The sequence below is a fragment of the Dendrobates tinctorius genome, unplaced genomic scaffold, assembly GCF_039654945.1.
Source record: "Dendrobates tinctorius isolate UK_male_01 unplaced genomic scaffold, ASM3965494v1 ptg000073l, whole genome shotgun sequence".
Lineage (NCBI taxonomy): Eukaryota > Metazoa > Chordata > Amphibia > Anura > Dendrobatidae > Dendrobates > Dendrobates tinctorius.
In genome coordinates, this window is record NW_027361741.1 from 16520158 (window position 1) to 16535776 (window position 15619).

Here is a 15619-nt window from a genome sequence, read left to right on the forward strand (position 1 = left end):
CAATATCTTAGGATTACACTCTTTGGGATTTATATTGTATTTGTTCTTTTGTGACGGTATTTTTTTTAAATTAAAAATAAAAAAGGTGCTCTAATTGCAGTTACCATTTTTTTATTAGGTGCCTTTCACATAACTCGGTAAGTTAAGGTGCTTTCACAAGTTCAGTGGTAGGCACCAATGGGGCCATTGACTATCTGTGCAGATGTGCAGTTCACCTTCTGCTCCGTCTCGCACCATTTTCGGGTGTATACATCTACTGGAGGCGGACACCCAGATATCGGCGTCCACTGCGTCACAGTGTCCCCATCCAATAGAAACCCGTTTTGCAAGGGGTTTGGACGCAAGCCCTGACGGGACACCTGAATGTAGCGAAGACCGTAGTGTGAAAGGGGCCTTATACGCCAAGTTACACCACAAAAGTTTTTATTTTTGTCAGCCCTGGAGGCCTCTGTTGGAGGATACCTGTCCAAATAACACCATCATACCTAGCTCCATTCCTTTATTAGCACCATCAACCGCATTGTCATGTTGATTAAGGGCCGGAAGTGCTGGAAGATCGATATTCAAGACCTTGTTGAAGGCATCAGTCTATTAGGTGCAAGCAGTGCTGTGGTGGAAATGCAATGTGTTAATGTATGGCTCATCATATGCAAATTAGGTAGGACTAGTCCAGGTGGGTGATACTTCATTCAGACTAGGTCACCTCCTCCATAGCTTCATCAAAGCAATGCACTTGCCCTTGAAACTATGCAGATGATTATTCTCTTGAGATGATGCAGTCAATGGAGATTATGTCAATCATAACCATGGAAAAGAGGGGCATGTTCGCAGCAACTGAAGTGGACAAGTCTGGGTGAAACAACATAAAAAAGGACTAGTACTTCTGCCAAATTTGCATATGATGAGTGCTACCTTAAAAAAATTGGTTGGGGAAGCAAACATTTGTTGGGGACGCAAAGGACTTCATTAAAATCCAGCAATAGGGATATGTAACCTAATGGTGGCAATTTTTGGACCTGACATGCTTTTTTCCCGTTTTTTTATTGCTGTACAAATGTATGAATACGAAAGTAATATGGAGGTTTTTCCTTGTTGGATTTTGTATGAATCAAGACATTTAAAAAATCTCTATGGGATCCTGTATTATGGTGGACTGCATCTGGGTACCATTCTTACCTTGTCCTTGGAAGGTGTTCGGAGGTGACTAAAGAAAAAGCAAAGCAATAAAGTCAAGGCACCTTGGGTCACGTAATAACAATACAGTTATTAACAGAAAACAGGCTGTGTCATTACTCAGGTTTTCCTAACCATCTGCTTAATATTTAGTGATAAATCTGCAACTTTCGGGTTACTGGCAAACTTGTCCGAATTACCAGTCGGGGGTCAAGGAAAGCTAGATGACCTCCTCCTGAGGGAGCTAGAAAGGCATCCAAGTTGGATGCTAGAACCAAACACTGACTATGCAGCACCATCTCTATGTACCCTGAATAGGATCCAGAAACTCAGATGGGGTCTGGTAGAAATTCTCACGGCAGGATTTTTATTCCTTTAAGCTGAAAATTAAACTAAACCCCATAAAACCGGTGCTATTTCTAGACACGATTTAATAAAAGCCGTCACGTAACAGGTCCTACATGCTGAGAAATCACCATATTAATGGGAATGTAATACAGTAGCATTATTACCCTATTTATTTGGGAAGACAATATAAATATTAAATGCTTGTCTCTAGCGGAGGAACGCCTTGTATATCACAGGGAAAGAAAACAAAATAAAGATGTGATTGTGGATATTAATATCCCAAAAAATAAGTCATGTAAAAGGACAGACTTGAGGACACATTTATAACAACGGCAATATTATTGTAGCTGATGAATTACAATGAACTCACATAAATGGGACTCAAAACAGAAAGTTTAATAACTGGGAGTACACCTACACATTACAATAATGAACGTTCATAAGGCGCACACAGTATGTGGTCATTATTTGCCGACTATTATTCCTTAAGAGAAGCAAACTCCTCTACAAACTTTTTACTATGACAAAATTGAAAGAGACAGTCCTAATAGTATTTTTTAAACATGACTTTCAATAGCCTTTTAGTCCTTAACCAAGACTCTGCTGACACTAGTGTAATGGCTTCCTCCTACAACAGAGCTATGATGAATCCACTTTCAAAGCATACAGCTGAAATCTGTTAGACTTCACTAAGTAGTCGGCTCTGCCAAGGTTCCAATATTTTTTATGGCAAGAACGACATCGCGTACTGTACGTTTTTATGCAAAAAACATGGATTTTTGTGAGTACTCACCGTAAAATCCTTTTCTCCGAGACGCTCATTGGGGGACACAGAGACTGTGGGTGTGTGCTTCTGCCGTCTGGAGGCTGACACTAAGTATACAAAAAAAGAGTTAGCTCCTCCTCCGCCGCATACACCCTCGCCCCCAGACCGGGCGTAACTCAGTTTAGTGCATAAGCAGTAGGAGAACGCGCCTTAAATTCAGGCAAGAAATTATACGTCTGGAAAAGGGACCACCCTGATCCTTACATAAGGATTTGTATAACTTAAAATAAGCAAAAGCCAACTGGCTAGTAGGGTGGGTGCTGTGTCCCCCAATGAGCGTCTCGGAGAAAAGGATTTTACGGTGAGTACTCACAAAAATCCATGTTTCTCCTTCGACTCATTGGGGGACACAGAGACTGTGGGACGTTCTAAAGCAGTCCCTGGGCGGGATCTTAGCTCACCCAATCCATGCTATTTTGCGCCCCTGATTAGAGGTGCGCAACTGCTGCCTGGAGAATCTTTCTTCCCAGGCTTGTATCCGAGGATGCCTGGGTATGTACGTTATAATGTTTGACAAACGTATGCAAGCTGGACCAGGTAGCTGCTTTGCACACCTGTTCCGCTGAAGCTTGGTGTCGCAGTGCCCATGAGGCACCCACTGCTCGAGCCGAGTGTGCCTTGATCCCTGCCGGAACCGGCGTGCCACTAATTTCATAAGATTCTTGGATCGTCAGGCGAACCCATCTGGCCAAAGTCGCTTTGGACGCAGCGAGCCCCTTCCGCCGCCCTTCTGAGATCACGAATAGAGAGTCTGTCCGGCGGAAAGGAGCTGTCCTTGTCACATACCTCCTAAGAGCTCTTACCAGATCCAAGGTGTGCAATGCCTTTTCTACCCTGTGCACCGGTGCCGGGCAAAACGAGGGTAAGACAATGTCTTCGTTGATATGGAATGCAGAGACAACCTTCGGCAAGAAGGGAGGAGCTGGCCTTAAAACTACCTTATCCTTATAAAAGGTCAGGAACGGCGGTTTACAAGATAAAGCCGCCAATTCCGAAACCCGCCTAATAGACGTAATAGCTACCAGAAAAACGACCTTCCTGGACAGGTAAGGTAAGGAAACCTCTTGTAACGGTTCGAAAGGAGCCTCCTGAAGGGCCCTGAGCACCAAGTTCAGGTCCCATGATTCCGTCGGCGCCTTATAGGGGGGTACTAAATGTGCGACCCCCTGCATAAACGTCCTAACCTGCCAGACCGAAGCGACCTTTCGTTGGAAAAGCACCGACAGAGCCGAGATCTGCGTTCTGAGCGAACTCGGAGCCAATCCTGCGTCCAGCCCTGCCTGCAGAAAAGCCAGTACGTTGGGGATCGAAAAAACCAGAGGAGCCACTCCGCGATCCCTACACCAACGGAAAAAAACTTCCCAAGTCCGATGATATACTCTCGCCGAAGAAGGCTTTCGGGCACTCACCATCGTGGCTACCACATCGCGCCTGAATCCTGCCTGTGTTAACAGCCAAGATTCAATGGCCACGCCGTCAAACACAGGGCCCCTAAGTTCGGATGGTAGATCGGCCCCTGGGACAGCAAGTCCGGCCGATCTGGGAGACGCCAGGGTACGTCCACCACTAGCTGAACCAGATCTGCATACCAGGCCCTCCGAGGCCAGTCTGGGGCCAGCAGAATTGCTGGAACCTTCTCTCTCCTTAACTTCCTGATGACTCTTGGAAGCAGAGGTAGCGGGGGGGGAACAAGTACGGGAGACGAAACTGGCTCCACGGAAGCACCAGAGCGTCTGCTGCGATTGCCTGCGGGTCGAGGGATCGAGCGACGAACCTTTGTACTTTGGCGTTCTCTCTGGATGCCATAAGGTCCACGTCCGGTGTCCCCCACCGTTGGCAGATCTGTTGAAAAACCTCGGGGTGCAGGGACCATTCCCCTGCCGCGACCCTCTGTCGGCTGAGAAAATCTGCCGCCCAGTTTTCGACTCCCGGAATGTGCACCGCTGAAATTACCACGCGGTTCTTCTCTGCCCAACGCAGTACCAGCCCGACCTCGCGCATGGCTGCCTGGCTGCGCGTGCCCCCTTGATGGTTGACATATGCTACTGCTGTAGCATTGTCCGACTGAATGCGCACCGGCCGGTGTCTCAGGAAACACTGGAAATGTTGCAGGGCCAATCGTATTGCCCGTATCTCCAGAATGTTGATCGGGAGAATTATCTCCTGAATGGACCACCGCCCCTGAGCTGTGTGACTCTGGAAAACTGCTCCCCAACCATGCAGGCTTGCATCGGTCGTCACCACCAACCACTGCTCCGGGGGAAAAGGTTTCCCCTGGACCAGGGACGAGTCGCGAGTCCACCACCGGAGTGAATGTCGGACCAGCGGAGACAACTTGCACCGATGACTGAGAGACAGCAGCCTCCGGTCCCATGCTGACAAGAGCGCATGCTGAAGCGGACGGAGATGGAACTGGGCAAACGGGATTGCCTCCATCGCCGCCACCATTCTGCCCAACACACTCATGCCGTACCGGATGGGTCTGGTGCCCGGCTGCAGAAGGTTCCGTACTCCTTGCTTGATTTTTCGCGCCTTGTCCTGAGGGAGGATCACCAGCCCCCGGGAGGTGTCGAAAATCATGCCTAGGAACACGATTCTTTGGGCTGGAACCAAGGACGACTTGCTCCGATTGATCAACCAGCCTAGACGGGCCAGGGCATCCAGCGTGATACTGACATTCTCCTGGCACGCCTGAAACGACGGCCCCTTTACCAACAGGTCGTCCAGGTAAGGTAGTACCGTTATGCCCCGAGCATGCAGGATGGCCATAACCACCGCCATTATCTTCGTAAAGACTCTGGGAGCAGTGGCCAGACCGAAGGGCAGAGCAACAAATTGAAAATGTCGCCCTCCGATCGCAAAACGCAGGAACCTCTGGTGTGGAGGAAAAATCGGAATGTGCAGATATGCATCCTGCACATCGATCGAGGCCAGGAACTCCCCTGGATCCATGGCTGCAATGACCGAACGGAGGGATTCCATCCGGAACCGCCTGACTCTGATGAATTTGTTCAGGATTTTTAGATCTAGTACTGGCCTTACTGTCCCGTCTTTTTTGGGGACCGAAAACAGGTTGGAGTAAAAACCTTGTGCCTCTTCGCTTTTCGGCACTGGGACAATGACCCCGTTGCGCCGTAGCGTCATTATGGCCTGTAACAAACCCTCTGCCTGCGATACTGTTCCGGAAAACCGGGAATGAAAGAATCGCCGTGGCGGGAGTCCGACAAACTCTATCTTGTACCCGGACGATATCAGTTCTGCCACCCAAGCGTCGCGTGCCACTGCGACCCAAACGTGGCTGAACCTTAGTAGGCGTCCGCCCACCCTGTCGTCCATAGGTACGAAGCGCCTCGAGTCATTTTGCTGGAGGCTTTTGGGATCTGGCCCCCCTCGTTCTGGGCAAACGGCCTCGGCCTCTGCCCAGCGGATTGGCTCTGTAAGAGATTTGCCTTTCCCTAATCTGACCATCATTTGCGGAGGTGGATGCTCTGGCCGAAGTCCCCCTCCAGGGGTTACGAAAGGGCCGAAAACGCCTCTGTGTCTGCCTGAATGCTGGCCAAGTCCTCTGCTGCGGGAGGAAACTACTCCTCCCCCCCGTGGCTTCTGAGATAAGCTTATCAAGCTTCTCACCGAACAACCGATTGCCCTGAAAAGGCAATGAGGTCAAGGATTTTTTGGAGATAGAATCCGCTTTCCACAATCTCAGCCATAATGCTCGCCTAACGGCGATCGCATTTGCTGCTGCCACAGCAGAACACTCGGCCGCGTCCAGAGAGGCGCTGACGAGAAAATCACTTGCCCCTGATATCTGATTTGTAACCTCCAAGACCTCCGCAGGCAGATCTCTGTCTTGGAGGGCATTATGCAGAGCGTCCGCCCATGAAACCATGGCCTTAGCCACCCAAGTAGCCGCAAAGGAGGGGGCCAGGGCCGACCCCGCTGCCTCATACACTGAGCGGGCAAGCCCCTCTATAAGGCGATCAGTTGGGTCCTTGATAGAAGAACCGCTGGGTATCGACAATAGCGATCTTGACGCCAAACGTGATATCGGTGGGTCCACTACTGGCGACTCCACCCATCCTTTATGGAGTTCAGGAGGAAACGGATACTTTGCTTGCAGCGCTTTTTGCATTGCAAAACGCTTATCCGGGTGTTCCCTATGTTTCTGGACTAGCTCCTCGAACTCCGGATGCGTGGCAAACCTTCTATGCGGTCGCCTGGTCTTCTTAAAGGAGACCTTGTGACCTGAGGCCGTGGACACATCGTCCTCGATCTCTAATGTCTGGTTGACTGCCTCAATGAGGCTGTCCACCGAGTCTTGGTATCCCAGGCTTTCTGGATTCCAGGACTCCTCTCCCTCCTCCTCGCCCTCATCCTGCTCGCTTCCCGAGCTCGGCGACGGGGAACGAGATGCCCTAATACCCGCCGCCGAAGCCCCAGAGGGTCCGGCCGACGGGGAACGAGCTCTTTTGCTATGAGCTTGTCTGGTGCTGGAGCGACCTCTAACGGTCGGAGGGTCCTGAGACGTGGACGAGCTGTCTTCCGCTGGCAGACCACCATCCTTGTCCCTGCCCGGGCCTCGAAGAGACTCAATTGCCCTTGTAAGGGACATCATAGAGTGCGATAAAGACACCGCCCATTCTGGGGGGTCCTGACTTCTGGGCTCTGCAACAATGGGGGGCTCCTGGGCTCGCTCCGACTCGCAGGCTTCACAAAATTTATCCGGCTGCGCCTTAGGCAGCCTGACCCCACAGGAAACGCAAACAGCATATAGGAAAGAATGAGCTTTCCCTTTGCCAGACATATTGCAGGGTAGGGTAGGAGGAGGAGGATAACCCCTTCCTTGACCACTAGTGCGGCACTCGAAACGGGGTTGCACTCACCCACCGGTAATGTCCACCTTGCGTCTCTTCCACGGGGCGTGCGGCGTTACTCGCCGGGGCACTTGCGGCGCACTCCGGGAGATAGGCGGCGGCTTCCGGCCGCACTTCGCGAGGAAATGAGGAGGGGGAGGGGGGCGGAGCTCCCCGGTAACTGTGCGCGACCGCCGCTCTCCACCCCCGGAAGTTAGTGGGCGGGACTTCCGGCTACCCCCGGAAGTCGGCGGGTGGGCGCGCGGAACTCCGGACCTCCCCATACAGCGGGGACCGCGGCCGCCGACGGGGCTTCTGGCCGCACTACACGTGCGGCGTTCGAGGGAGGAGGGCGGGAGCTCCCCGGTAACTGAGCGCGCCCGCCGCTCTCCGCCCCCGGAAGTTAGTGGGCGGGGCTTCCGGCTACCCCCGGAAGTCGGCCGGCGGGCGGGCGGAATCTCGGGCCTCACCATACAGCGGGGGCCGCGGCCGCCGACGGGGCTCTGGCCACACTCCACGCCCATCAACAAGAGAGGTGAGCCGGGCCTCCCCCCTGTGACTTCTGCGCCGTGGCTTGTGGTGCTCTCAACCCCATCCCTGGGCCGGGAGGGGGAGGCTACTGCACCAGTCCTCCCTTGGCTCACCTGCGCCTCCAGAACCACCCCTGGTCTCCTACCTAGGGGTGGTAGGGGCATTAATGCATTCCCACGTTGCAGGAGAGTAACAACGTGGAGGATCACTCACACGTGCTCGCCCGCTGGGGTTCATGGGGAACCGAATCCTCTTATCAGGATGCGTTGCCACCTCTTTAGAAAAATAACAAAGAAAAATGGTTGTCTGGGGAAAAGTCCCAGATGTGTCCCTCGGTGCGGGAGAGAAAACACGTGGAGGGCTACTCACACGTGGTCGCCCGTTGATGATTTGGGGAGATCGGACCCTCTCTATAGGATCCGTCGCCCCTATCTTATCTTCATAGAAAGAGACCAAAAAAAAAAAATCTAGTCTGGAGCTCCAGACTGCGTGTGCCTCCATCAGACACTAAGCAAAAACTGAGTTACGGCCGGTCTGGGGGCGAGGGTGTATGCGGCGGAGGAGGAGCCAACTCTTTTTTTGTATACTTAGTGTCAGCCTCCAGACGGCAGAAGCACACACCCACAGTCTCTGTGTCCCCCAATGAGTCGAAGGAGAAATACCCAAAACAAAGGGAACCACGACTAATCTTATTAACACTTGCTCAGTAAGGATGAGCGAACCCCTGGATGTTCGGATTCAAGCAAACTTTAGTGCAAAGTTCGGTTACCAGAACTCTACCCGAAACCCATAGAAGTCAATGGGGATTTGAACTTTTGTGCTGTAAAATGGTAGTAGTAAGGGCTAGGCGGCTCTCGCTCTTCTGGGAGAAGTTCAGCACAGGACAAAGCTTCCATATAAGCAAATAGAGAGGAACACCTGTACGAAAACTTCTCCATTCCCAGCAGTGCAAGACACAGCCCTGTTTCGAGATAAATGTGAAGTCCCATACCTGAGTGATATTTCTCATAGTAAGGATTGTTGGTGGAACCGATTCTCATACAGTAATATTGTAGCGATGGTAGTGAGGAGACTAAATATTTTATGTAGGCCATAGATTGTGAGCCCCAAATGGAGACAATGAGGTCTATAAAGCGCTACGGAATATGATGGCACTATATAAATGAGTAAAATACCGTATTTTGGGGATTATAAGACGCACCCCAAATTTTGAAAAGAAAAATAGGAAAAAAAACTTTTTTTTAAATAAAATGGTGGTGCTTCTTATAATCCATGCATCGTATTGCTTACTGGGGGAGGTGGCTAGAGTGTAGCGGGGTCCCAGGGCCGCTGCTGGAGGAGGCAATAGTGGAGCATTGCTGCAGGCTGGGATGAGGGGGTGTTCAGATGTGTGGAGCACCGCTGCAGGTGTCTCCGGTGCTGCGGGGGCTCTGCCGACATTTTGTGAAAGGCCAGATTTCCTCGCAGTTCCATGGTTTCCTATGCGGTGGACTCTAGGAAAATGGCTGCCGGGGAGGTGCATGCGCAGATGGAGAACTAGGCACCAAGATCTCGGTAGATGAGATCTCAGCGCTGGGAGCTTGCTCCACCGCAGCCGGTAAGGTATATCTGCATTATAAAAGACACACTCCCATTTTCCCCCAATATTTTAGGGGAAAAAAAGTGCGTCTTATAATCCGAAAAATACGGTAAATGTTGATGGAGGGCCGAAAAGAGAGAATCGTTCTCTGATGGACATTGGAGTAAGCTGCCTAGCATACACTCCATGTATGACGCAGGCTTTGACATAGCATGCGCTTGAGCACTAACGGGACCCCTAATATCCACTCCGGATGAACCTTCAAAAGGGGAGACGAGTAGAGTGAAGTGTACTAATCTGAGAGAAGTTATTAAGTTTTGGGTTATGTGCATTATATGTAAATTTATGCATTGGGTTTTCCTCCATTATATTTAGTGAGAGCACCACTTGCGTTTATAGGGTGCCAACCTCTGCGGTCAGGTAGGGATGAAAATAGAATGTAATAGGGGTGTTTTAGGGTGTAGCAGGATTATCCTAGCCTCATATATCCTTGTCATTATACCCCTCACATAACGTTGCTTCTTATACACCATTATCATACCTACTATTTATTAAGGGGTGATATTTGATGGCAATACATTACAGGTGTTGTGTCATACCTTATCTCCTATCCAGAAAGGGTATAGACCCTCTGGTTGTGTGTTTGATATTTTAGTTTTCATTACCTTATTGGTCTTTCAATTAATATTATAGAAATAAATATTTTTTAATCAGTGTTTATCGGTGAACCAGTGAAGTTAGGACCTCGCAATAAATGTCAAAATTAAATCCAGCCCTGAGTTTATCTTCTCACTGCTGGTCACTCCAGGAACAGATACAGTGACAGCATTTTAATTTGCAATTTTCTGGTAAATGTCCATCCTGGCATTATAGAAGAAGTGATTGAAGGGCTTCACCATTTTTCATGATCACAAAGGTCTCTAGTACAAATAGCAATGACAGGATTAATTAAATCAAACCTCATTCCCACTAATCACTGGTGTGCAGACAGAACAATGGCTTTCTGGGGGCTTTCTCATCCCTGCTGCCATAATCTGCTCATCACATGGGTGGAAATGACAGCAGGCCATGCAAATACAGGCAAAGTAATCCCATTAGCAGCACAGAATACTTCAAAGGCTTGAAAAGATCTATCAGGATAAATCTTTAGATTAAGCAATTGACACAACTCCATTGAACCTGTAATACAGCCACCTACCCAAAAGATTAAATCTTAGTAATAAAGAATCAATGTGTTCAACACAAGTGGAAACTATGCCCTGTCAATACGTTCTTATCAATGTAGTTGCTGGATGGGTTAACCATGCAAGTCATATTAGATTTTCCAAACAGTCCTCTGAGAGAAATCAACAGTGGAGATTGCCGCCCAATAGGTCACCATATGTAATAAGCTGAGAGGAACTTAAAACCGCCAAATGGACTATTATTTCCCAAATTGTGCCCCCAACACCTCATTCCCATAATCCCCAATCCTCTCCCCATCATATCTATTTTCCTTGCTTTGGCAACACTACATGTATTTTGGTCCTGCCAATAAAGCCTGCATGAGTTTGACTCTGGCTAGAAGTCAGTATCAGTTGGTGGTCTCCTGATGCTCCCCTGGTCAATATGCCCCATCAATGTTCACATTCTGCATCTGCCCGGCATTGGGTTAAATGAGACTAATGTACATGCAAGTGAGGTCACACTGAAGGGGTTTTATATTAGAAAGCAAGAAAAGTAAAGAGAACTTAACATGTAAATCACATCTTTTTAGACTTGTATTACAACTTTTCAGCATTTTCTATTCCAGTACCTTTCCTGTGGAAGAGCTGCACCACTTGAGCTCTCCCAGAGAGCTGCAGTTCCCTGCAATCTTCTGATAACTTTAACCATAAGTCACCTGATCCTCTCGAAAGCTATGCAAAAAATAGTGTCTTCTCAATCCATAAGTAACCATTTCAACACTCTACCCTCATAAATAAAGGAAATGATACTTCTTGGATATCGGTCAGACGCCTCTCTCACAGCCAAACCAGATCTCCCACTTTGCACTGATGAGGGGCAGTACCCCGAAACACAGTGTCTGCAAATGGAGATTCTGGTTTGGCTTTTATCCTAAGTCATGTAACTAGGCTCGTTAAAGGGTCAACATTGACTTTTAGGATTGCTACCTCCAATAGGTGGCACTAGAGTTCTAGTCCTCTTCCTCTCTGAAGAGACAATTTGCATAATTAAATAAAGGAAAAGCATGCTATATAACATTTGGCTTACAGCTGCAATGTAAAAGCTGTGGTGTACTCAGTGCTGCTAGGGCTCAAGCATTGGTACTTCTACTGAAAAGCAAAGAATATTACATTTCTGTCACACAATCACTGTATTCTCTGGTCGTCAGTGGGAAAGATGTATTGTAAACCTCATTATGATATGTAGGCAGAGCCTATTCTGGGGGAGAATGCCACTCACATGCTTATCATCATCACTGACAAGCAAAGACTACACTGGTTATTATGGCACAGAATGCTCACCATCATACCTTCACACCACCAATAGTGAGAAAACTGTGCGGAGCCTCTTCATACCTGAATGACAAGACATACACCTCTACTGACACAATTGCACAAGAAAAGTCAGCTCCAACGTGCTAAAAACCATAAAAATAAGCCACAGAAATTTTGGGATACCGCTTGGTGAAGCGATGAAACAAAACTGGAACTTCTCAAGCCTATAGATCAGATTCTGGAGAAACAATGAAGCATACACTGAAAAGAACACCCTCCCTACAGTGAGGTATGATGGTGCCTCAGTGATGTGGTGCTGTTTTGCTTCCTCTTACACTAGACATCTGCAGCATGTGGAGGGAAACATGTATTCAACCAATATAAATACCCACCGTGAATCAGGAAATTCTAGCCCAAAATGTTATGCCTTCCATGAGGAAGCTGATGCTTGGGCTTCATTAGACCTTACAACAAAATAAAAATCCCAAGGAAACATCAAAATCTACCATAGCTTGGTTTTAGAAAAAATCCTGGAAGAGTCTGAAGTGGACATCAGTAAGCTAATTTGAACCGTACAGAATTTCTTTGGTGGGATATAAAGATGGTGATTGCAGCATACAAACCCAAAAATATTAGTGAACTGGAGGTCATTACCTATGGGGAATGCTGCCAGAAGATGGTGTCTGGCTATACATCACTTTTCCAGCATGTCACACCAGTAAAAGGATCTCTTCTAAGTACTAAAGACACTGGTCATGAAGGGGTTGAATAATTCTGAGACTGCAGCAGTCATAAAAAGCAACATTTCATGAGAAATTTGGAAAAAAAACACTTGTTATAGTATTGTTCTAATTTACTTAGTTTAATGAAAACAGTAAGTTTGTAAATTTTATCAATAAGTCCAATTTTCACCGGGGATCGGATAATATTTCATTACTACTGTAGATGAATCATTGCATACTAAATGATCATATTTTATTGTAAAAAAAAAAAAATAATAATAATAATAATAATTTATTATTTTTTTTTTTTTTTCCCCACTACCTTCCCACAATTCCTTACACTGTCATATTTTCCATATAGCCATTTTTCAGCCCAATGTTCAATGTCAGGCTATGTGCACACACCTGGAATTTCCGCTGGAATTCCATGCAGTGGGAAATCCGCGAGAAATCCGCATTTTTAATTCCCGCGTATTTCTGGCAGAAAAACTAGCATTTTGCAAGCGTAATTAGCTTGCAGAATGCTAGCATTTTCCAAGCGATCTGTAGCATCGCTTGGAAAACTGATTGACAGGTTGGTCACACTCGTCAAACATAGTGTTTGACTAGTGTGACCAACTTTTTACTATTGAGGCTGCCTATGCAGCATCAGTAGTAAAAGATAGAGTTTAAAACAATAAAAAAAAATTGTGATCTTCTCACCTTCCGGCATCCCACGCAGCGTTCCCGATCCTCGCGATGCTCCCGGCAAGTCCCGTTCCCAGTGATCCCTTGCGACAATGACCTTTGATGACATCGCGGTCTCGCGAGACTGCTACGGTATTGCGAGACCGCAATGTCATCAAAGGTCATTGTTGCAAAGCATCCCTGGGAACGGGACTTGCCGGGAGCATCGCAGAGGCCTGGTGACGCTGCGCGGGACGCCGGAAGGTGAGAACATGACGATTTTTTATTTTAATTCTATTTTTAACAGGGATATGGTACCCAGAGCCTGGAGGAGAATCTCCTCTCCTCCGAACCGTGGGTACCATCTTCAAAGGTTCCGCTTACTTTTCGCATGGTGAGCACAGCCACATACAGAAAGTAAGCAGAACAATGCATTCCTATGTGTGCGGATTTTCCCATGATTCCGCACAAAGGATGAACATGCTGCGTATTTTTACATGATGCAGTTTCACCGCGGAGAAATACGCAGCATTAGCACTGCATGTGCGGAATGCCATAGGATTGCATGGGATGCTTTTTTTTGCGTTTGAGACAAAATCACGCGTTGAAAAACGCCTTGAAAACGCAAAAAAATTGCAACGTGTGCACAGCCTCACTGACAGTAAGTAGAACAAATCCACTGCCCAGCTCATGAGCTTCCAGGAAAAATGCCCAAAGTATAGTGAAACCTAAGGCTTGTCCACACGTAGCATTTCTTCATGATTTCTAAAATCTTTCAGAAGATGCATTATTTTCTTGCATTATTTTGAGCTGAGGAGCATTTTTTTTTTTTTTAAATCTGCAACTTGTTAAATCTTTGAGCGTTTTTGCTGTATTTCTTCACCCATTAAATTGAACGGATAAACATTTGCATCAAGAAAGCACTGTGTGAATATTTCCCTGATGCTCGGTCTCCGTGAGGGCTGAGGCAAGAGGAAATAAAGTACAGCAATTCAGCATCACAATGCAGATATTTGGACCATTCTAGAAATCTTAGCAATAGTTCCTATGTGCATTGTAAATTAATCTGTAACTCAGAAATGGCTGAATAGGACATTAAGAGACTTCATGGAAGTCGACAAGTAGAGGATTGTGTTTTTGGACTACTTACTGTCAAAGAATATTGTAAATGATAAAGCCTTTTCCTGTACTTCCCATGGGATACCGCCTTACGCTGTGAGTAAAATACACTAATGTAACACAGACTACAATATTGCTGTGTGAACGCTCTTTCCCTGAGTACTAACTGAGTGTGTAAGGTGGTGGAAGTGTGTAAGCTGGTGTGAGTGTTAACTGAGTGTGTAAGCTGGTGGACCGTGGAAGGAGCCCAATCATAACCCAATCAGCCACTATAGACCACCCTTGTATTTAGTGAAGATGCCCTTTAGCTCACTTAATGGAGCGAGCACTATACATAACATTATAACATGGTCATAACATTCTTGACACTCGGGCTACATTCTCACAATGAATCGGCTGGTTTTATGACGCTACAGAATTCTGCACCTATTATGTCAATTAAGTTACTTCCATTTTTTCATTGCGTTTTTATGTGCATTTTTATTGGCTTCTTGATACTGCATTTTTTTTGTCTCTGGTTGGTGTGTCATGTTTTAAGTAAAGCTGCTTTGTTTTTGATACTCTGGTATTTTGCTGTTACAAAACTTTCAGTGTGAACTACATTCGTGTTTGATGCATTTCTGCCGTGGAAATGCACTAAAAGAAGCATTTGTATTTTTTACCTGAGAATTTTCCTCATTTAAAGGGTTAAATTCGAGCAGAAATCTTGGCGTACCCGCAAGGGCAATTGACATGCTGCAGATTTGAAACATGCACCAGGTACAGAAATGTAATCAATAGAATGTACTGAATGCAGTAAATCCGCACGGTTCAGTGAAAACATGCGGATTTACCTGGGTTCAATAACAGGCAGCACTTTGGACATAGCGAACATACGCTGCGTTCAAAGCGCTGCTAATTCCTGATTATGGGAACGTAGCCTCAATATCACTAGCAGTCACCAACAAAATGGCTCCGCACTGAGATCCATCACTGCTTTAGAGGAGATCTGCATGGAGGAATGGGCCAACATACCACCAACAGTCTGTGCCAACCTTGTGAAGACTTACAAAAATCGGTTGACCTCTGTCATTGACAACAAAGGATATATAACAAAATATTGAGATGAACTTTTGTTAATGACCAAATACTTATTTTCCACCATAATTTTCAAAATAAATCTTGCCAAATCAGACAAGGTGATTTTCTGGATTTGTTTTCTCATTTTGACTCTCATAGTTGTGGTCTACCTATGATGTCAATTACAGGCATCTCTCATCTTTTTAAGTGGGAGAACTTGCACAATTGGTGGCTGACTAAATACTTTTTTCCCCACTGTATAT

At 47.0% G+C, this 15619-nt stretch overlaps 1 protein-coding gene across 3 annotated transcripts in view; it reads right to left on the reverse strand.

Annotated features, from left to right (window-relative positions):
• The window catches only part of HPS4 (HPS4 biogenesis of lysosomal organelles complex 3 subunit 2), a 71973-nt gene that overhangs the window by 26133 nt on the left and 30221 nt on the right, over positions 1-15619 (reverse strand). For all 3 annotated transcript variants that reach the window (XM_073582666.1, XM_073582667.1, XM_073582665.1), the window contains exon 9: positions 1177-1204. In XM_073582666.1, the coding sequence (XP_073438767.1) occupies positions 1177-1204 (28 nt within the window). The remainder of the gene's footprint in view (positions 1-1176; positions 1205-15619) is intronic.